We start from the raw sequence: 21,359 nt of genomic DNA, 5'->3' as shown, positions 1-21,359 counted from the left end.
TCATTTACCAGGGCTGGGGAAGCTTGGCAAAACCAGTCGGGCCAGAGAGACTGGAATGGAGATGGAGAAGGACGCGCAGAGGGACAAAGGAACTCAGGGCTCTCCGGGCACAGGAGGGGAAGTGGCAGCTCTGCACACACCAGCCAAGCTTTGAGGGATTTGGAGAAGTCTGGGTAGGCAAATTCCTCAGGAGCCTCTGGAGAGGCCTGGAGGCAGGGATGCAATTGCACAGGTTCTCAGTAAGCCCTGCAAGAAGGCAGCTGTCAGCAGCTGCACAGAGCACAGCCGAGCCCTGCAACCCCAGCTCCTTCCCAAACACAGCCCAGGAAGCTATTTCAGACTCAGTTTTGCCACAGGGGCTTGGAGTGACCTCACCTTAATGAGTGCTTGGAAAGGAAGGCTGCTGTCCAGAGGGAAATCAGCCTGAAAGCCCCTGGGGCTGCTGAGCTCTCAGGGTGTCAGCAGAACTGCCCTCAGCAGCCACACCTGGCCCAGGCTCAGCACTAAATGCAGACTTGGCCAGTGGCACGCACGAGAAACAAAGATTCCTCCTGCACGAAGCCAGAAGCAATTACACTAATGAGTGCTGCCAAGACAAATGTCCAAGTGCCCCAGGAAGGATTTAAATGGCTTTTGCCCAAGCCAGTGAGAATTGAGAGAGCAGAGTATGGCTAATTAGCAGTATTTGCCTTTACAAATATGCAGCTTATAAATATGAGCATGGCCAGGAGGCTGCCCCAGCCCTCATTCCATTCTGACTGACCAAAAGACTCAAGTGAGCTGGCAGGACACAAGGTGGTCTTTGGTCCCTTCCACCCCCCAACATGCTGTGATTCTCTGAATCAGCTTTGAGAGACATTCAATTCAGTTTTCAGGATGGGGACTGTGTCACCTCACCTTCTCTTCTCCCCAGCTAAGTTTCTAGAACCTTGATTCAGGCAGGCGAAGAAATTATTACTCTGCAAAACCAAACCAAACCAAAGCACAACACCAAAATAAAAGCAAACAGCTGGCAGCTTCAGCTCACTTGGTTCTGTCCCCAGGGCTGCAGTGCTCTGTCATTTGCTATCCACCTACCACCCCTGGGGACTCGGTGTGGAGGATGCTGCCCACTACAAAAGACACCCAGGAAAGGTACAGTGGAAGTCTGTGGCGTTGCTCTGAAGAAACAAGAAGTCCTGCCCAAAATCGTGGATCTGCCATGGATCTGCCATGTCAGAGCTGGGAATGGAGGCACAATGGAAGAGAAACTGAGATGTGTGCCTGCTTTACCACCATGTCTGTACAGAGACACTTGGGTGTGAAGCGCTCACAGAACATTTTAGGCTTCTGCTCCACAGGCAGTAACATTGTGTATGGGTTTGTGTCTGGAGCTGCAGAGCAGCAAGAAGCCCCAGGCACTGTAAAGAGAAGATCCAGGCAAGATGGATACCTAAGGATCCTGTGGATCACTGCCTCTGGATTCAGACCCCATGGCAGAGGTGCAGTGGAAACGGAGCCTTGCCAAGGCCTGGGCAAAGTTTTGCAAGAGCAGCAAAGTAAGAAGTGAGTGCACAAAGGGCACAGAAGCTGTGCCTGACACCAAGCTGCTGAAGTCCTGAGTGTGGCCGTTTGAGTGATCTCTAGCTCAGACACAGGGGAGAGGCGAACAGCCCAGGGACAGGCCACATAATGGCAACAATGGATAAGTTAATATCATTTCACTGGAGCATCAAGAGCTCTATGTCTGGAAGCACAGCTTGGACCTTCCCCTTGCTGCTTCGGCTGCTTCTGCTGCTGTCTTCCCCCGCTGCTGTTTTGGCTGCTGCTGCTTTGCTGCTTCGCCGCTGCTTGACCCCTTCCCCGTCTTCCTTAAGCTTATCACACCTCTGTCGTAGTTTGTTTCTCCTTATACTGTTACATTTAAACTATACGAAATACACTTTCACTTTTCTCTGACTTTCCAAAAGATCCGTGGTGTGGTGAGTTTACTCTACTGGGGGAGGGATCCGCCCTGTCCCGGGACGAAAACCCAGGACCAAAAGCTGTGAGGAACTTCAGAGGGTCCCAAACAAGATGAAATGGATGAGAAGGGATGAGCAGGGAAATCCAGCCTGGGAAATGCACAGCAAGAGACCAACCCTCGGTCAGCCATGGCAAGGGCAGAAAGAGACCTCAGCATGGGCAGCTCAGCTGAGATCACAGCACCTTCTGTTCCTGCAGTCCCCACTGACGACCTTAGACTGCAAGCAGACAGAAGGGGACTGCTACGAAGAGCATTTGGCATGGCCAGAAGGCCCAGAGTGCTGCCAGGGCTTGCACAGCATCAGCTGTGAGGTGGTGCCTGACTTGTTGGGGTGAAGCTCAGGCACATCCTTCTGGAGCAGCTGCTGGGCACTGCAGAGAGCAGATGAGGCTGGGTGAAGCTGTCCTGACCCGGGCCAGCAGGCTGTGCATGCTGATGCTCTGTGTTGTACTTGGACATGGCTAACTGTGAGGGAGTGAGTGAGGCTAACTCTTACCAAAGCCTCACGCTGGAGAGAGCTCACTTGGGTGATCTCATGGATCCCATGCCCCTGAGGTTACACGTGATTGTGATCTAATTCAGGATCATGAAATGCCACTTGAGCTCTGCCTGCAGAAGTCTCTTTTGTGTGTTAAACCTTTTTCATTGAGGCTTTTCAGCCCCTCCGGTGTGATGGAGGAGGCAAAGAGAGAGCCAGCAGCTCTGCTCAGCTCACCGAGCACACTTACACTGCAGCTGCCAGTTCGACCAAGAGATGGTACTAGGTACTTACACAGCCCTCACAGGCAGTGGGGATGGGATAAATACCTGCTGGTACCTGGATCCTCTTGGACCTAGCCCTTCATACACGTGCAGGTGGCAAAGGAGCATCAAAACCAGTGCTGGTGCAAAGGAGGAGCTCTGAGCACACCCACTTGGCTTACAACCTGCAGGTACTCCCGAGAGTGCAGCTCAGGCACTCTATGCTGGCTTTGGCTCTCTGTACCAAAGAACAAGTTCAAACCACACACTATACCCACACCTGACTGACACAGAACACACAGAGCACTGTCTGAAAGCACCCCCAGTTGTTTGTGTTTCCCTGTTTCCCCATTTCTGCTAATCCAGTGCCCTCCATGCTACCCACTAACAGGCAAAGCCTGTGCAAGGCAGTAACTGCCCTTGCCAGCGAGCAGGGCACCAACAGCCTGGGGTGCAGCAGGTGAGGCATTGCCAGCAGCTGGAGGGAGCTGATCCTTCCCCTCCTTCAGCGCTGGTGAGGCCACAGCTGGAGAACTGAGCCCAGCTCTGGCTCCCAAGTGCAAGACAACAGAGCCACACTGGAGGGAGTGCAGAAGGGGGTCCCCAGAGCTCAGCTGTCTGCAGAAGCTTCACATCCTGCTGTGGGGCTGAGCCTCGTCTGCAGGCAGGACTGCCCCTGTCAGAGGCTGCCTTTAGTGTGGCCTGAGAGATAAAAGAGCCCTCGACTTCTGCACAGCAGGCCAGCAAGATAAGCTGCAGCAGAGGTGCCAGCCTCACGTCCCACCCTGCGCGAAGAAACGGCGCAAACAACTTCCCGAGCGGAGAACTGCTCAGCAAGCGGAAGGAAGGAGCCATTGCCCAACACAGCAGCAGCAGCTGAAGGCTCTCTCGGGCTGGGGAACTAGACATGGGCCAAGGTAGGCAACAATCACTTTGGTTAATCCCACTCTGGCTGCCTGTCTGGGAAAACAGCTGCCTCTGCTCCCTGGAGCTTGCAGAGGAGGTGAGCTCTCCAGAGGGCAGGAGCCACAAGGAGCTCTGAGGGAGGGCTGCACGAAAAGGGACAGCACACAAAAGCTGGTGGCAATGCCTAAGAGGAGTCTGAGTGCAGTAAGAGGCAGCCAAGGAAGGTGTGTGAGAGCCTGCATGGAAAGGTGTGATGGTTTGGGGGTTACCCCGCCCCCCCACACTTTTGAATTTGCCCCAGCTAGCTCAGACGGACCCTGGGAATATAGATGAAGCAATTTATTTACAGCTAGCAGAATTTACAAGCAGCTATTTACAATATATACAGTTATATACAATTATATACAGAAATATACAAAGGATAAACAATACAAAAGCACAACTCCCCTCCCAGAAACCTGAGTCCCCAGGAGGGGCTCTCAAACCACCCCAACACCTCCCCCCGGCCCTCTCAACCTTACCCCAGTTCTCAGGAAGAAAAGAGGTGCAGCCAAGAGGTTAGGGAGCAAGGTTAGTAGGAGCAGGGTTAATGAGATGTGACCAGGTCTAAGGCAAGAGCAAGAGTGAGAGACAAAATGGAGAATGTTTTCTTCTTCTTCCCAGAGTTCTCAGCGTGACTGTGAGAGAAGTAGACACAATTGTTTTTCATTTCACTGCCCGTTATCTAGTTCTTCTACCAAAACATTCCAGCTTGCTTCAAACTAGCACAATAGGGAACAGTGATCCTCAGCACAGGCACTGGGGGCAGGGGAGGCAGGGGGGTTGGAACTAGATGATCCTCGTGGTCCCTTCCTGCCCTGACTGATTCCATGACTCTATGCTGCGAGTGCCACTGGTGCCTTTGAGCACACAGGGCAAGCTCCAGCTGCAGTCACAGTGCATGCCCTGCACCAGCCACCACCCCTGCCTCATCTGAACATGAGGTCTGGTCTTTGTCCTCTCCTGGGCAGGAAGGAGCTTTTCCAAAGTCGTTTGGTTCAGTTAATGCTATGGCATGAGCAAAGGCAGCTCAATGGCCACTTGACAGGAGAGCAGCCAAGCTGGGGGCCAAGGCCAGAAAGCCTCAGACATTCTCCAAGTGGAGCAACAGCTGTCCTGGATGTGACCCAAGGCCAGGCTGCAGGCAGCTTGCAGCCCCACACTCATCCTGTACCTTCTCCTACTACAGCTCTAAGCATCAAAAAATGTGATTTGAAGATCACAACCAACAACAGTAACCACCACACAGAAGAGATCAGCACTGAAAGGCTGATGCTGAGGAGGGGGCAGCCATTCACCATCACTGTGCACTTCTCATCTCCAGTAGACAGCTACCTGCAGCAGCTGAAGAGGGCCTCCCTCACAGTACAGACAGGTAACATCATTACTGCACTGTCAGTTCTGGTCCTCCGCACACCTGAGGAACAGAACTGGTGGCAAAGGCCATCTCCAGAGCTGCACAGAGGTGCCCATGCTTAGTGAGGGCAGAGAACTGTTTTATCTGAGGCAGTCTCCTGCTGGTGGGACCCAGGGTCAGAACCACATCTCCTTCCAGAAGAGACACTGCAGTGGTTATTGTGCTGCAGAGCCACTACTCTGTGATTTCAGAGTGCTCACAAGACCCCATCTCTCTCCTGGCTTTGGGGTTAGGATGGATCCAACTCAGCCAGCCTGTCACAGAGGTGTTCTCTAGTGAGACCCCTGAGAAGAGCAGCAGCATTCAGCTCCTGCCTGTTTTACCATAGCCACAATCCCAGCAGGCCAGCACCACTCTGCCTGCTCCTGGGTTCTACAGGTCCATGAAATACACAACCCAGGCTCAAGCACAGAGCCCTGAAAGCAGCAGGAACCTCGGGAGAACTCCCCAGGCACTCTGCTGCTAAAGGGTTAAAGCCTTCCCAAGGAAGCAGAGCTCTGGCTCCAGGCACAGAGGAGGTGCCTGCAGCCTGCTTGGGGGGAGCATGCGTGGCTGTGACACACACAACCCTTTGGCTGCAGGGCCACATCCTTCCAAGGCAGACGGAACCCAGGCTGAGTTCCCCATCTCCAGCCTGGCAGAGCCGCAGCAGTGGAGCGCGGAGCTGGAAGAACAGGACCCATGGTTCTGGACCATCTCTGTGAACACTCCTGCCAGAGCTCCCATCGGCCACTACACTCTGACCCTGCGTGCCCCCAGGGCCGACTGTCACCTGGGCAGCTTCACCCTCCTCTTTAACCCCTGGTGCCAAGGTAGGTGGCCAGAAACAAAAGGGCAGGCTGGGGTCAGTCACTCCACAAAGCCAGCTCTGGAGCTCTGGCACTGGAGGCTTACCTGCCTGCTCCTCACCTCTAGCTGACCTGCCTGCTCCTCACAGTACCTCAGTGCTTAGGGCTGATGAAAGCTCAAAGCTGCCTGCCTCAGCATTCCAAGGGTACTCAGCTGCCAGAGCCCTGTCCTCTGCTGAGGGACAAAATGTTTGAAAAAGGTTCCATAACAAGTCAAGACCACAACTGTGCTGGTGAGGGCCACTGCATTTCTTAGGACCTGAGAAGCCAGGGGAGCCAGAGAAGGCAACAGCCTAGCTCTGGAGGAGCTTCTGGGCCAAGGAAGCAGAGATGACAATGAAATTCTTCCCTCCTGTTTGATTCAGGACCTGTGGTACTTTTCCAGGGCAGAATGCCAGGGCCTGCCAAAGTCTCTGGAGTGCAGTGGAGTCTACTGGTGTAAGAGAGATGCAAGAGGCTCTGGGTCCAGGAGTGCTTCCTGCCTGATGCTCTTCTCTGCTGCAGGTGATGAGGTGTTCCTGGCCAACGAGGCACAGCGGCAGGAGTATGTCTTAAATCAAGAGGGAGTCATCTACTGGGGGACTGAAAATGCAGTCCTGGCACAGCCCTGGGACTTCAGCCAGGTAAGCAGAAGGTCCAACACCTGTGCTCTCACAGTCCCCAGCAAAGTGTGTTCCTATCCAGTTCCATTCACTGTCTTTGCCCAGGGACTGTGCCATGACCTGAGGCAGGCAATTTTAGCTACCTGCTCAGTCTGTTCTCTATGAAGAAATGCATTGAGCTGTGCTGGGGCTCCCTGTGCCTTCCTCTCACCAACAGAAACAAAAGCATTCAGCAGAGCTCAGTAGTACTGTCTGTATTTCACAGGGAGGGCGAGGACAAGTACAGCTTCCAAGCTACTTAAGGTCATGCCCAGGGAGGTGGTGGACTTGCCATCCCTGGAGGTGTTCAAGACAAGACTGGATGGGGCACTTAGTGCCATGGTCTGGTTGATTGGATAGAGTTGGGTGATAAGGTTGGGCTGGATGATCTCGGTTGATCTCTTCCAACCTGGCTGATTTCTGTTCTATCCTATCCAATCCAGCACAGCCAGTGATCAGCATGGGATTTCATGCCACTTTAGTGCCACCAGATCACCAAAGTACCTAGTGCCAGTCCAGAGAGTTCTCCAGAACACTATGAACGTCCCTCCTGCATGAGCTGCAGCACCATGCTAATGCTTTGCCACCTTGGCTCAAGCAAGCTGCAGCCCTCTCTAGTGTGCTGTGCCCCCTGCCAAAGGTGTGCCCACAGCAACGCTCCACAGTGAATCCAAGGATTAGCAGCAGAAGGGAAGAAATAACCTGCACAGTTACCAACCCTTGTAGAGGCTCCAGAGGGCTGACCTTGAGGCTGTGTTGTTTCAGCTGGAGAAGGACATTGTTGACATCTGCTTCACACTGCTGGACGTGGGCGAACGGCGCCGGCGGGACAAGGGCAGTGCCCAGCGCCAGAGCCCCGTTGCTGTCTGCCGCACAGTGGCTGCCATGGTAAGGAGGGCAGGCAGCAGCCCCGACCCTGCAAGAGAAGGCCCAAGCTCAGAGCAAAGGCTGCGGCTTGCCAGTCCCACCCTCTGCCAATCCACTGACCAGAGAAAGCCTGCCCAGGGCTGCTCCAAACACCTCCTGCCCATCCCCAGCCTTTCCTGATGCCCCTGCAGCAGGCAAGGGCGAGGTGCGGCAGGCAAGGGGGGGGATGTGGCAGGCAAGGCCGGGGGGGATGCAGCAGCTTCTGAGCAGTGGCAGGAGACTGTGAGGAAGCCTGGGGAAGGCCATGGCAGCTCTTCTGCTCAGCCCCAACTTCATGCTTTGCACTAAAGCCCTTCTGGTGCCATCTGCCCCAGGAGCAGCTTCATGGAACAGGCTGCGGTGCACCTACCAAAGCCAGGCAATTCCCAGCCCACCTTTCTCTTCTCCTTCCCTACAGCTGAACTGGGATGAGTTTAGAGGAACCCTGGCAGAAGGTGGGACGGGGCCGTGCTGCGCTGGGCCCCCCCCCCGCCGCCTGGCTGGGCAGCAGAGCCGTCCTGCAGCGGTGGTTGGCAGCGCAGTGGAAGCCAGTGGGCTCCGGGCAGTGCTGGCTGCTCGCCGCGGTCCTGTGCTCAGGTACGGTGAGGCTCAGGGCTGCTGTGCTGGGCAGAGCCCTGCCTGGCCTGCATCGCCTCTGGCATCTGTCTGCATCCCCGGATTAGCACAGATGCCAGCAGCATAACCTTCAGTCTTTGGGCGAGAAGCAGATCCTCATCTCCTGCCGGACAGGCTGAGGGAGCTGGGGGTGTGCAGCCTGCAGCAGAGGAGGCTCAGGGACGAGCTCATTGCTGGCTACAGCTACATGCAGGGAGGCTGTAGCCAGGTGGGGTTGGGCTCTGCTGTCAGGCACCCAGCAACAGAAGGGGACACAGCCTCAAGCTGTGCCAGGGCAGGTTCAGGCTGGGTGTTAGGAAGAAGCTCTTCACAGCAAGAGTGATTGGCATTGGAATGGGCTGCCCAGGGAGGTGGTGGAGTCACTGTCCCTGGAGGTGTTGAAGCCAAGCCTGGCTGGGGCACTTAGTGCCATGGTCTGGTTGGTTGGATAGGGCTGGGGGATAGGCTGGGCTGGATGAGCTTGGAGGTCTCTAACAACCTGCTTGATTCTATGATTCTGTGACATTCAGCATCATTGGCACTGAGACAAAAGCACACCAGGGCACACCTCCAGCCCCTGTTCCCCGAGGGGCAGTGCCTGTCGCAGAGCCCGGCCAGCAGGCCTGGGGCCATTCCTAACAGGTCTAGCACTAAAAAGGTTTGTACCCCCCTAGGCAGAGGAACCCTCAGGGGAGGAAGCACAACTGATTCCCAGCTCTCTCCTCTGTGCAGTGCTGAGGTGCCTGGGAATTCCCACCAGGGTGGTCACAGGCTTCACCTGGGCTCACGACACCAACAGCAGCCTGAGCGTGGATGAGTACTACAGCGAGGACGGGACAATGCTCACACGAGACAGCAGCGCCCGAGTCTGGTAAGGAAACTTGGCAGCAGCCGCTGAGAGCTGCAGACCATGCCCCTGGGCAGTGACAGGGGGCAGGGGGAAGAGGCGACAGCTGCAGGAAGTGCAGAGACAGCTGAGGCTCTGCTGCAACCCGAACTGAGCCCACAGGGGAACGATGAGAGCCCAGTGAGGCTGGAGAAGCTGCACCTGCAGCCCTGCTCCCCTCAGCAAGCACAGAGGAGCTCTCCCTACCTGTAGCTGGACTAAAGCTTTACTGCCCCTCCAGGCTCAGTGGCATGAGCAGGTGATGCTGTCTCTGGCAGGAGCTTCCACGTCTGGAACGAGTGCTGGATGGCTCGAGCAGACTTGTCACCAGAGTACAGTGGGTGGCAGGCTCTGGATGCCACCTGCCAGGTAAAAGACAAAGGTAAGATATCAAAGACTGGCCTGAGGGGTGGCTGGGAGAGCAGAGGGGGGATAAAATGAAGCATTTCAATATTCCTGCTCTCCCCAGCTTCCAGGAACTCACCCTGCTGGTTTGAAAGCACCAAATCATCACTCACCTCTGGTTTGTGCAGCTTGTGTAGCTCTAAGAGCTTCATCAGAGCTCTGCTCCCTAACGTTCTCCTGAACCAGACACTTCCCTACTCCCAGGTCAGATCTGAGCTAGGCACAGCTCTGGCTGCTAAAACATCTGGGTCTGAACTGGGCCCCATTTTCTCTTCAGGTCGCTCCTTCTGCGGGCCAGCCCCTGTTAGAGCCATCAAGGGAGGGGACACAGAAGTCGACTATGACGTTTGCAACTTCTTTGCTGCCATCAATGCCAAGTGCCAGGTCTGGATACAAAAAGCAGATGACACCCTCAGGCCAGCTCTTGGTGGCACAAAGTACACTGGCAACAACATCAGCACCAAGGGTGTGGGCAGCGAACGCTGTGAGGATGTCACTCACCACTACAAGCACCCTGAAGGTACGGGGCAGGCAAGGGGCCGTGCACACCCTCTGCCAGTGCACAAGGCAGGACCAAGGGGCTAGAGAGCAGGTCCATGCCACAGCACTACAATCATCCACTTCCACTGCTTCCCCTCCCGAGTGGCATCGGGACACCTTTCTCCTGCTGTCTAGGACAGCAGCACTGCTCCTGCTTGCTCACATCCAGCAGCTCTCTGGAAGGCAAAGCCACTTGCTGGCTGGAAGCCTTCTCTCCAGGTTGTCACCTGTGCACCCTCTACATGCCTCTTCCACTACCTCTGCAACACACACAGACACAGTCCGCAGAATCATGGAATTGCTTTGGTGTTTCATCCACTCCAACCATCCTCCAGCTCTGCCAAGTCTGGTGCTGAACCATGTCCCTCAGCACCGCATCTCTGTGGCTTTCACAGAATCACAGAATGTTCCAGAAAGTTGGAAGGGAGCTCAGAGCTCCTCTGTTCCAACCTGCCACCATGCTCAGGGACACCTCTCAGCTAGACTCAGCTGTTCAAGGCCTTATCCAGCCTGGCCTTGAACACCCCCATGGAGGAGGCATCCACAGCCTCCTGGGCAGCCTGTGCCAGAGTCTCACCACCCTCACACCAAACAACTTCTTCCTAAGATGCTGTCTAAACCTACTGCTTGAGCACCTCCCTCAGAATCCAGCTCCTGACAAAGTCTGTTGAGCTCCCAGACCCTGACTAAATCCCTGCCCCACAAAGCAGCTCCCTCTTCAGAACCTGGCCCTGAGTGCTGCTTCCCTGGCCCAGCCCCACCACCCCAGCTCTGCCTGTGGCTGCAGCCCATCGGCAGAACACAGACCTGTGTCCTAGCTACAGCTGCCCTGAAGGGGCTGCCTGCCTCTTCTGCTGCCAGATGTTAGCACCAAGGTGCTCTGAAACCACAGCAGATCTTCCCAAGCAGCAGCTCTGCCTGCCTTACTCTCTGTGCTCCTAGAAGCAGTTATCCACAGTGCTTTCTGGATCATTCAGCACCATCCTTCTGCATCTGCAACTTCACCTGGTGAACAGGAAAGAAGGCTGAGATGAGCTCTGTCTCTTGGCAGGTTCTCTTCAGGAGAAAGAAGTACTTGACAAAGCCTACAGAAAGATAAAGCAACTTGAGACAAGCAGCAGCCAAGCAGAGTTTAGCCTCATGCCCCCTGCCCACGAGGATCCAGTTAACCTTTCCATCCAGCTCCAGTCCAAGAGCTGCCTGCTGCTGGGGCAAGACATTCCCCTCTCCATCGCAGTGTCTAACCACAGTGGTGCCGAGAAGGTTGCTCACCTGGTGCTGAGGGCCCAGTCGCTGCACTACACGGGGGTGCCCATTGCCCAGCTCTGGAAGGAGGAGTTCCACTTCACCCTCAGAAACAACGAAGGTAGGCAGAGCACTGGCTGCATGGCTAGAGCAGTGCACCTGGCCCCTGGCCTCAGGACAAACGCCTTCAAGGCTTCCAGGCTGCCTCTGGCCGAGCAGCTGCCCGCAGGGGGCTGAAATAAAACACTCCAGCAACAGCATCTTACAGATGTTGACTGCAAATCCAGCTGGGATCACAGAAGCTCTGAAATGCTTCCCGTGCAATGCTGGGCACTGAGCACCCTTACACCTGAGCAGACTGCACTCACCACCTGGTTTCACTGCTCTGTTCCAGCCAGCAGCCTGCAGGTCTCTGTGCCTTACTCACTGTACAGAGGAGAGCTGGGGGAGAACAAGCTGCTGAGGCTGACTGCCGTGCTGAGAGATGAGGACTCCTCCATGTACCTTGCCCAGGAAGAGATCAGCGTTTCCGAGTCCCCTCTCAGCATCGAGGTGAGCTCAGTCTGTGCCTTTGTTACTGCACCAGCGACAAAGCAGCTGTCAGTCCTAAAGCAGCACAGGCCCCTGCTGGGCTGGGTGGCTCTCCTCAGGCTGCCTTTCAAGGCACCGAGACAGCAGTCTGGTGGAGGTTCAGTTGTGCCACACTTGTCTGCGGCACCCTGACCCCTGCCTTGCCCATGTGTGAGTCTCAAGGAACCCCCAGGTCTCCTAACTCACCAGCCCGGAGTCAGAAGCTGCAGAAGGAAACTACAGCACAGGACTGTAGCTGAGAATAAAGAGGCTGCACTTTGCCTCTTCTGGCAGCTCAGGCACCAGAAATAATGATCTCCCTTTAACCATAGAAGAGCCTCTTTCCTTTTCTCCCTTTCACCTCATTTCCTTCTTCCAACAGTTTCCAGAAGCCATGGTCCAGTACCAGCCAAGCACAGCAAAGATCAGCCTGCTGAACCCCCTCACCGAGCCCCTGGAGCAGTGTGTGGTGGCAGTCACGGGCAGGGGACTCATCCACAGACAGAGGAAGTACAGGTAAGTGCAAAGAGATGGATCAAAAAAGGTGAAAGGGAAAAAGAGAGACAAGAGAAGCCAGAGCAAGCCTTGAGCAGGAGAGGCGGACCCAAGCAGGGGGCACAAGGCAGCAGTAAGAGACCCACAGCAGCATGATGGCCCCAAGCAGCCTGTGCCCCAGTGCCACACAAGGATTGCACACTGCAGTGAGGCCAGGGACTCACACTGGTGTGCAACACACCAGCTGAAGCCAGTGTTTGGGGCAGCTCCAACTCCAGAGGCCTAGAAAGCAGAAGGAAAACCTCCATGAGACAGAGACAGGAACAGCAGCTGTGGAACACAGGAGTTATTTGCTCTTTAGCTAACCACCTGGGCAGTGAAACTAAGGTTGGGGACACCCTTCCACACATTAGCCACTGCCAGCAACAAAGGCAGAGCCTGGGTACAGTGTCAGCAGTGTCTTCTCTAGCCAAGAACCAGGCAAGCCTGCCTTAGCCAAGAGTCATCCCCAGAGGCTTGCTCTTTTTCCCATGAAAACACCTACATGGGCTCTTAGGAAGATGCATTAGGGCAAAGGAACCTTAGATGCTCTTGGGGGAGTGCAACTCTGTCACATCTCCCTCCCACATATTCCTTGGCACCACACTCCAGCCTAGTAAATGCATCTGATGGGCCCTGGGAACTGTCAGTCCTGAGATGTGCTCCGGTGTAACCCCTCTCACCCTGCAGGCTGGGCTCTGTGCAGCCCCACAGCACTCACCAGCTGCAGATCCTCTTCACTCCAACCCGAGTGGGCCCCAGGAGGCTCACAGCACATCTCACCTGCCGCCAGCTCCACAACCTCAACAGCTACAAGACCGTCGACATCGCAGCTGCCTGATGCCCAGCCTGGAGCAGTCCTGCTGCCTGCTCAGAGTGGAGGTGATCTGTGCCCTCAGCTCCAGTTTGATTAAAGTTATGTTTAAAGCACTGTCCGGCTCCAGTGGTTTACACAAACTCAACTCTCTCCCACCTGCCACTGTGCTCACTCGTGCTTCAGAAGCTGGACCCTACTGGGAGGGAGAAGGGCTGCATGCTCCAGTGGATGCTGCATTTCTCCCCCTGCACCTACTGCTGCTGAGGCATTTTCCCTACCCATGGCAAAAAGACCACTGCACAACTTTAAAAGTCTGTCTGTCTGTCTATCATCATAGATGCAGCATTCCTCTAGACAGACTCTTACCCCAGCAGATCCCAGGTGCTGTTGAAGCAGTAAATCTTTTCTATTTCTGAGGAAATAGATTAATTCTCTCTTCTCTCAGGCCAGACAGCAAACAGCAGCTGGCCTGCTGGGGCAGCTGGCAAAAGAAGCAAGACCCTTTCCTCCTGTGTACAATCTCTGACACCTGCAAACAGATAAAGCCGCTCATGCAAGCAGAGCAATCTTTTATTGTTGTGTGAAGCCCACAGCAGCTGCAGTGCCTGAAGAATGGGGCATGGTCACAGCATGAAGTTGCAGCACTGCAGCATCCCAGAAATCCAAGCAAAATGACACCTTCTGAACAGCCAAGAGCAACTTCTGGGGCAGTCTCACCAAGGGGTGGTAAAGTTTTCTCCTGAAAACATTGCTCCCATGGCTCTCCCAGCAGCTGGAGAGCAGCAAGAGTCACTGGAGAAAGGAATGCCAGAGCCAGTGGCAGCACCAGTGCAGCCAGGGAAGAGTTAAAGCTGGCCCTGGGTTAAGTTCTTGATTTTGTTCATGTTGTGATCTACCGCACCCGCCAGGAACTGCACCCAGCCTTCCTCTGACGGGGGACACATGTGGCTGCTCCTGCAAAGGTGGAGGAAATGCATTAGGAAAGCCTCCTAAGTGTCTCACCCCCTGCACCCAGACAGCCCACGGGCCCTGGGAGGAGCTGGATCAGCACAGCACAACAGGACTGCTACAGCCCAGAGGGCTTGGAGCAGGGAAGCAGCCACATCCCTGCCTCCAGGCCTGAAGCTCAACACACATTTGTGTCTCCAGTGGGAACCACCTTCCTCTCTGCCATGCTTTCCTTACTCCCATCCCACTGTCACTGGGGAACATCACAGCTATGCCAAAAAAGAGAATTTACTGCCTAAGAACTGAGCCACATTTGCCATGAGGCAGAGAGACATCAACCTTCATGGCAGGAGCCAGACACAAACTCATCTCATACTCACTTTGTAATCTCTAAGACTTTCTTTAACACTGAGGCCAGCTTCGCAGCCTGGAGAGAAACAAAAGGGAAATAAAGTGAGCAAAAGATGGAAGAAAAGGAGCTCAGCACTCCTGGACAATGAAGTGGGGTGCAGGAATGCTCCACACAGCCAAGAATGCGTGAAACTGCCACAGACCCTGCTGCAGGGGGAAGCTATCAGCACTGCCAGCCTGGGTGTGCCTGCCCACCTACTGCTGGCTGACCCAGGTGAAGATAAAGACAGGCATGCATTAAGATGCCTTTCATTCAGAACAGCAGCTGGTAGCAGTGGGTAGCTGACATTAAGGCATGAAGTCACAACTGACCGACTGCAATGGACCTGATGTTAAGGACCTAATGTTTCTTTTCTACCCCCCAAAAATCAAGGCACTGCCCAAATGCATAAAAACAGATTTAAGAACAAAACCAACCTCAGATACAAGGAGATAAGGACTTGATTTGTGATGCAAGGGGCCTGTGGAAGTCATCTAGCAGAGGCCCTGCTCAAGCCAAGGCTGACCCCCAAGCTCAGCCAGGCTGCTCAGACTTGCCCAGTCAAGCTTTGGGCACTGCCACAGATGGAGATTCTGCTCTGAGCAGCTTTTGGAGACAAAGCACATCCACTGGGGCAGCCTTTAGCTGAGCTAACTCTGAGCCAGCCTGCGTTACCCAGGGGAGCAAGCAGACACAGAACAGCCTGGTAGCCTGAGCCATGGCTTCCCTGAGGCACTGCCTCTGGGTGTATCTAAGCATTGTAAGTCAGAGCCAAGGTCTGGATGCCCATCTCTTCCCTGAGGAAGATGAGGGATGTATTTCCACCTGAAGGAAGCCAAGTGTGTGAGAACCAGAAGGGACTCTTCATCCCTAAAACTTGCTACCCAGGCAGGCACTGACACCCACTTCTCCCAACTCCTCCAGTCCAACCCCCTCCCCTTCTCTGCAGCCCAGGGAGCAGAGCTGCAGACACTTACATTGAGCCTCACAGCCAGCTGGTTCACAGGGGGGTACATGCTCAGGGCCAGCTCATCCACGCTGCAAGAGAAGAGAGAGCAGCAATGGGACAAACAGCCAAGGGAGGGGAGCAGCAGAAGAAATGTCCTGAGAGCTCAACTCGTGGATCCCGGTCAAGACCTACACCTACCCTGACAGGAAGCCAGAGACGGAGAGCATGAGCAGCAGACAAAGTCAGCCAGACCACGGGACGCTCTTCACTGCCTTCTCAGACATCGGAGTGCCACTCTCCCCCTGGAGTGAGAAATGGCCACAGCCCCACCCCAAGCTGCAACCTATGTTCCTCTCCTAACCTGCCCAACTCTCAACAGCCTATCCCAGAGCATTCTTCCCACCACAACTGCTTCCACACCCTGCCTGCAGCTTCCCTTCTGGAGGTCTCCTAACCCATTCTTGAAGCCTCAAGAAAGATGGGGCCTGCTCTGGGGAAAAAGTGGCACAGAGAGAGACTTGCTTACCTTGGGCTGATTTGATGAGCAATGTCTGCGAGATCATCCAGCTGAGTGATCTGCTCTGCAGAATCAGCTTTGCCATAAGCCCTCACTGCACCCAAGATCTTCTTCAGGCAAGCTTTAGAAGCCTTCATCAGCCCCATGCAGGAGCTGAGCAGTCTCCGGTCAGCCTCAGACCAGTAGGTATCTCTGTTACCCCGAAAGCCCAGCTCCTCATCTTCCAGGATGTCACTGTAGGGGTCCTGCCCTTCCACCAGAGCCTGAGAACATAGATGCACTGAAAACCCAGAGCCCAACATCAATCCAGCAATACCAAGGAGGAAAGGGAAACATCATCTAGAAGTCATACAAACGATTTCTCTGTGACCTTAAAGGTCTTTACCAACCCAAACAACTCACAATTCTAAACATTCTCTATGGAAGAATCTCTCTCCAGCCAACATCCCAGCTGCCAGATCTTGCTAGTCCTAGCAAGAATGCATTAAGAAAACTAACTCTCATTGCAATCCCACAGAGCAAACAGGAGGAACCTGGCAGAAGTGCCATGCCCACATCAACCTAAGCTGCCCCCCATAAACTCCCCAGCCCAGCCCCAATTCAGAACAAGGAATGGAAACCTTATAAAAAGTAAATCAGGCTTGAGTTTAGCAACTCACTCAAATCGAGGCACAATACAATCAGCCAGCTCCGACCAGGAGCAACTCAAACCAAACCAATCCAACGGTCCCTGTGCTCTACTTTGGAACCGTTACTGCCACTCATCACTGCAGGGTCCTCACAGGCTTAGGGGCTTCCTTACCCGTTCCATCTCCTTCACAGCATCTTTGACCACACCTAGGCATGCAGCCAGAGCTGCTGCAACTGCTGCCTGGTTATCTGCAAAAGCAAAAGGATGGAAACCATGGCACTGTGCTGACTGCAACCACGTTACCCAGCTCTGCTGCCGCTGGCTCTTGAGATCAGGATCTCTGCAGGGCTCAGGGCTGTGCTGTTGCAATGCAAAGAGCCTAGTCTGGCCTTCAAGCCTGCACATTTCACAACCAGTCAGGTGTGGCAGAGTGAGTGAGCCTTCACTGCACCAGCTAAAAAGGCCCTTGCACTGCCTACAGGTACCCCAGGCCCCAGATGTGCATGTGTGGCACTCACCTCGCGGCAGGCTGGCCACCTGCTCGCAGGCCTCCCACACCCCAGCTGTTGAGATGAGCTGTTCCTGAGACAAGCTGAAAGAAAGGAAAGCCCCCCAAAGTCAGACTCAGGAACTCCACTCTGCTAGGCTGTTTTTCCCCTCTGCATCAAAGATGTTGCACTAGCAGAAGCCCTGCTGGCAAGATGTCACCAACAAGCTTGTCACTGCTACGTGCTGCCTGCTGCTGAGTTTGATTTCCATTGGAACAAGACGCAGAAGCCTCTTACAAAGGCCTCTGGAGGTGCTCAGACATTATCTGTCTTTCAAAAACCCTGCAGACTGCAAGTCTGTATTGGAGACTGCTGATCTACGCCTAAGGGCAGTGGCACGTAATCCATGAAGAGAGGAGTAGGCCCACAGTGTTCCCATTGGCAGCATCAGTAAGCTGCACAACCCCTACGTGTGGCGGCTCACCGAGGGCAGGACTGCCCAGCAGTGCAAATGCTGCCCAGCACCTCCACAGCAACCCTGCCCACAGAACTTCTCCCTGCCACAGGCAGGCTGGAAATCTGTTCTTGGAGGCAAAGGTACCCGACCTGGGACAAGGTGGTGCTGTCAGGGCCTTGAGCGTATTCCCCTCCCAAGAGCTCAGCCAGCTCCTGTGCTGTGAATAAAGCCAGAACTGAGGGCCAGCCCCTCCTTACCCTGGATGCTTTTACCCTGAGCTTTTCACCTGGGCCCTGTTTGTGCAGTTATGTCTGCACCCAGGCTCAGCCTCTTGATTCTGACCTGGATCCCGACCCACTTATTTGACTTCCTGCCTTGACCTCAGACCCAGCTCACTGCAAGGGACCTGCGGAGCAGTCACTGGACAGCGCCTAGGGCTGCGCACTCTGGACCTGACCCTGATCCTCGCTGCTCTGACTTCCCAGCTTGACCTCACCACACTTGGTTTGTCTGAGGATCTGGTCCCTCAAGTGAACCTCACTACCCTCCCTCGCTACACTGCTCTGCTCACTCACACACTGGGAGACAGGCACCTTAGCTGATGTCTCTTAGTCTCTGTCTCTTCCTACCTCAGAACACTGCTCTGCCTCCTCCCTTCCCTTAGGCAGCAAGCTGCACTTGCTGCTTCCTAACAAGAATACTTCAACTTTTTCAGGGAATCACAGAAGGTTAGGGGCTGGAAGGGATGACAAAGGATCATCTAGTCCAACCTCCCTGCCTTTCCCTGTCTTTTCTCTCCCCTTCCCTGGAAAACGCCTACCTCTCCAACGGGGAGCTGAGAATTGTTTCTATGAGTTGGATCATTCCTTCCACTACTTCAGTGGTGGCATCTCGAACCATCTTCCGAAGAGTAGTACCTGGTGGAGATTGAGAAAGAGCAGGGAAGTTGCCACAAAGTCATCAGCAAGCAGCTGCCAAGGCTGAAGGTGCAGGCCGCTCCAGCTGTGTGGACACACTCCAGAAGTGAAGTGCAGTTCCTCCAAAGGAAGCAGTGTGCTCCTCTGCTCCAAAAGGACTTTAGAAGAGGATCTCAACACTTCATAAACATGAGAGCTCAGTCATCTACACAACTTCCTAATTACCCTGTCAGGGATCTGCAGGGGCAGGCAGTCAAGTGTCTCACTCACAAACATGCTTCAAGTCCCCCAGACAGCTGCTAATGGACTACCTGCTCACAAACACTGCCCTGCAGCTGCCAACCTCCTGCTGTCACTGGACTCAGGAAGTAGAACTCCTCAGAACTGCAGGCATCTCTGTCCTGGGTGACACAGGGATCACTGCTCAAGGTATGCACACCAGCAAGGGTTTGCTGTGGCTATGCACAGGTGAGTTTCACAAAGTAACACCTAAGGCAACCAGTCCTCCTGCCTCCATGTGCATGGCAACATCTGCCTACTATGCCAGGGTGCCCAGGCCTCCTCATGTTATCCTTCTATGATACCAAGAACACTCTGATGTTTCCTCACTCAGCTCCATTCCTCTCCAAGGTAGAATCATAGAATCAGCCAGGTTGGAAGAGAGCTCCAAGCTCAGCCAGTCCAACCTAGCACCCAGCCCCAGCCAATCAACCAGACCATGGCACTAAGTGCCCCAGCCAGGCTTGGCTTCAACACCTCCAGGCATAGCGACTCCACCACCTCCCTGGGCAGCCCATCCCAATGCCAATCACTCTCTCTGGCAAGGACTTCCTCCTAGCATCCAGCCTTCTGCCAGCATCCCCAGCTTTCTTCTTACCTATCCTTGGTTTGTACATGTGGAGAACACAGACAGACTCTGGCTTCCCTTATATAGTGGTGAAAGAACCACTGCCCTACACAGTGCTCTGTGTCCTCCTGCTCTATCTCACCTTGGCCCTTGGGGAGCCAGTAGTACACTGTGGCAACTGCAAGAATGGCATTTTGGACGTCTTCACTCAGCTTCTGGCAATCCTGAAAAGGGAGAGGCAAAAAAATTACCTTTGAGTTCCTGGCTGCACTGCATTTAGAGAGTCTCACAAGCACTCACTGACATTCAGATTGCTTAGAGCATAGAGGCACAGTAATCCTAGAAAGGCTTAGGAAAGGGAGGGGGAAAGGCTTAGGGAGGAAGGGACCTCAGAGCTCAGGCATCCACAGCCTCTCAGGCAACCTATTCCAGAGTCTCACCATCCCCATACTGAAGAACATCTTCCTAAGCTCCAGTCTAACACTGCTCTCCCTCAGCTTCCTAAGCTCCAGTCTCTCCCTGCTCAGAGGAAAAGCATTCCCTCTTGCCCTGTCTCTAGACACTCTCATCAAATGTCCCTCTGCAGCCTTTCTACAGGATTCCTTCAGGCACTGGGAGGGAGCCCTAAGGTCTCCATGGAATCTTCTCTTCTCCAGGCTGAAGGATCCCAGCTCCTCAGCCTAACCTCACCTAGCTGGGAAACCACAGCACACAAAGACACAGCAAGTGAAGGGTGTGAACCATGAGCTGCCTTGTAACCAAACATGCTCTGGTGTGGTGGCCACGGATCAGAGAGGAAGAAGTAGTTCAGACTTTGATTTTCAAATTGAGAAACCTTTTTTCTGTCCTACAAACACAGGTGTGATAAACTGACCCAGTTAACAGCAAAGCCCTGCAAGTGTTCTTCCACTCTGTTCTTTAACATCTACAGCTGCTGGCTGAGCCCTGCGGTCTGCCCTGTCCCATACCCTGTCTCTATCAGAAGCAGCTGGAGAGGTTAAAGAAAGGAAGTTCCACCTGGAGCCCCTCCCTAGCTTACAGAACTTGGTTCTGCTGGCAGCTCTCGAGTGGAACTAACCCCCTCAGCAGCGCACGGCCCGCGCTGACAGCCCTCGTTCGCACCGAACCGAAAGGCTCCGCTTTAGTCAGCTGAAAGAGAAGGCAGCTGGACCTTGTCACAAACGCGGCAGCTTCACAGGCTGGGGAGGCTTTCGCTCACCTCTGCAGAAGTCAGCGGAGACCTGGAGAACGCCAGGCTGAGCTTGGTAGCTTCCTGTGACGTTACTTTGAATGCCTGACCTGGAAAGGGTTCGGTGGTGGCAAGAAGAGAGAAAGGGACCTGGGTAAAAGAGAAGAGCTACTACCGTGACAACTGCTCGATTACTATTTCTGCCCTCCAAGCGACACCGAGGCATAGCCCAAACCCCACCAGAGAGCAGAAATGCCCTGGGGTGTCTGTGCCGTGCGCGTCGCAGGGAGCCTCTCTGCCTTCTTTCCCTTTTGCCGCGCAGCAGCGGCACCCACACCGCGCTCCGTGCGCGCCGCACCCCGCACCTTCGCCACCGTGTGCCGCGGGGCCTGAGCAGAGCTCCAAGGCTCTAGAGCTGCCGTTGGGGCAGTTGCTTGGCACCGGCTGCCTCTCGGCCAGCGCGACAGCCTGGAGCGGAGGGCAAGCGCAAAGCCCGGGCTGGGCCCGCGGGGATCTCGCTACCAGCGAGCCGCGATACGGCACTGCGGACACGGGCCCGGGCCTGACCCCCCGCGGCACCCACGGCGCGGCCCAGCGCCGGTCGCCCCCGCCCGCAGCCCGCTCCCCGCCGCGTACCTAGCGCGTCCCAGAAGCGCGGCAGCTCGAACGGATCGCGGCCCTGGCCCGGTTCGCCCTCTGCAAAGGTAGAGAGACCTCAGCCCGCCGGGCTCCGCTCGGCCCGGCCCCCGCCCCGGCTCAGCCCCGCTTCGGCCCTCACCTCGGATCCGGTCCAGCACCGCACGCAAGGCGCCGCGCAGGTCCCGCAGCGGCTCCCGCGCCTCCATGGCCGCAGGCACGGCCGCAGCGCGCAGCGCTCAGCGCTCCGCCACGGCGGCCCGCGGCACACATC

The 21,359-nt window shown here is 55.0% G+C and overlaps 2 protein-coding genes across 3 annotated transcripts; one reads left to right on the top strand and one right to left on the bottom strand.

Moving 5' to 3' along the window:
• The first annotated feature begins 3,512 nt into the window (after window positions 1-3,512).
• On the top strand, window positions 3,513-13,228 carry EPB42 (erythrocyte membrane protein band 4.2). Its single transcript, XM_064167881.1, is given in 14 exon segments — window positions 3,513-3,663; window positions 4,881-5,066; window positions 5,690-5,920; window positions 6,461-6,579; window positions 7,363-7,485; window positions 7,922-7,957; window positions 7,959-8,100; window positions 8,851-8,989; window positions 9,283-9,386; window positions 9,687-9,929; window positions 11,001-11,315; window positions 11,589-11,746; window positions 12,147-12,280; window positions 12,989-13,228. Coding segments are annotated over 14 exon segments (2,091 nt in total). The 5' UTR covers window positions 3,513-3,653; the 3' UTR covers window positions 13,140-13,228.
• A 439-nt stretch (window positions 13,229-13,667) lies between these two features.
• Window positions 13,668-21,346, bottom strand: CCNDBP1 (cyclin D1 binding protein 1). Of its 2 annotated transcripts, XM_064167893.1 has the most exons (11): window positions 21,228-21,346; window positions 21,086-21,145; window positions 20,480-20,559; window positions 19,403-19,484; window positions 18,317-18,413; window positions 17,070-17,143; window positions 16,723-16,799; window positions 15,930-16,183; window positions 15,432-15,492; window positions 14,444-14,490; window positions 13,668-14,069 (listed from the first exon to the last, which is right to left on the bottom strand). In XM_064167893.1, exons 1-11 carry the CDS (start codon window positions 21,292-21,294, stop codon window positions 13,961-13,963), a joined length of 1,008 nt encoding a protein of 335 aa, XP_064023963.1. In that variant the 5' UTR covers window positions 21,295-21,346; the 3' UTR covers window positions 13,668-13,960. The 2 variants fall into 2 exon arrangements, with proteins under 2 accessions (XP_064023963.1, XP_064023964.1); XM_064167894.1 differs by lacking the exon at window positions 21,086-21,145.
• Window positions 21,347-21,359: the final 13 nt, after the last annotated feature.

Source organism: Pogoniulus pusillus, chromosome 29 (assembly GCF_015220805.1).
Source record: "Pogoniulus pusillus isolate bPogPus1 chromosome 29, bPogPus1.pri, whole genome shotgun sequence".
NCBI lineage: Eukaryota > Metazoa > Chordata > Aves > Piciformes > Lybiidae > Pogoniulus > Pogoniulus pusillus.
The sequence above is the reverse complement of the archived record's forward strand: the minus strand, read 5'-3'. Positions and strand labels throughout refer to the sequence as shown.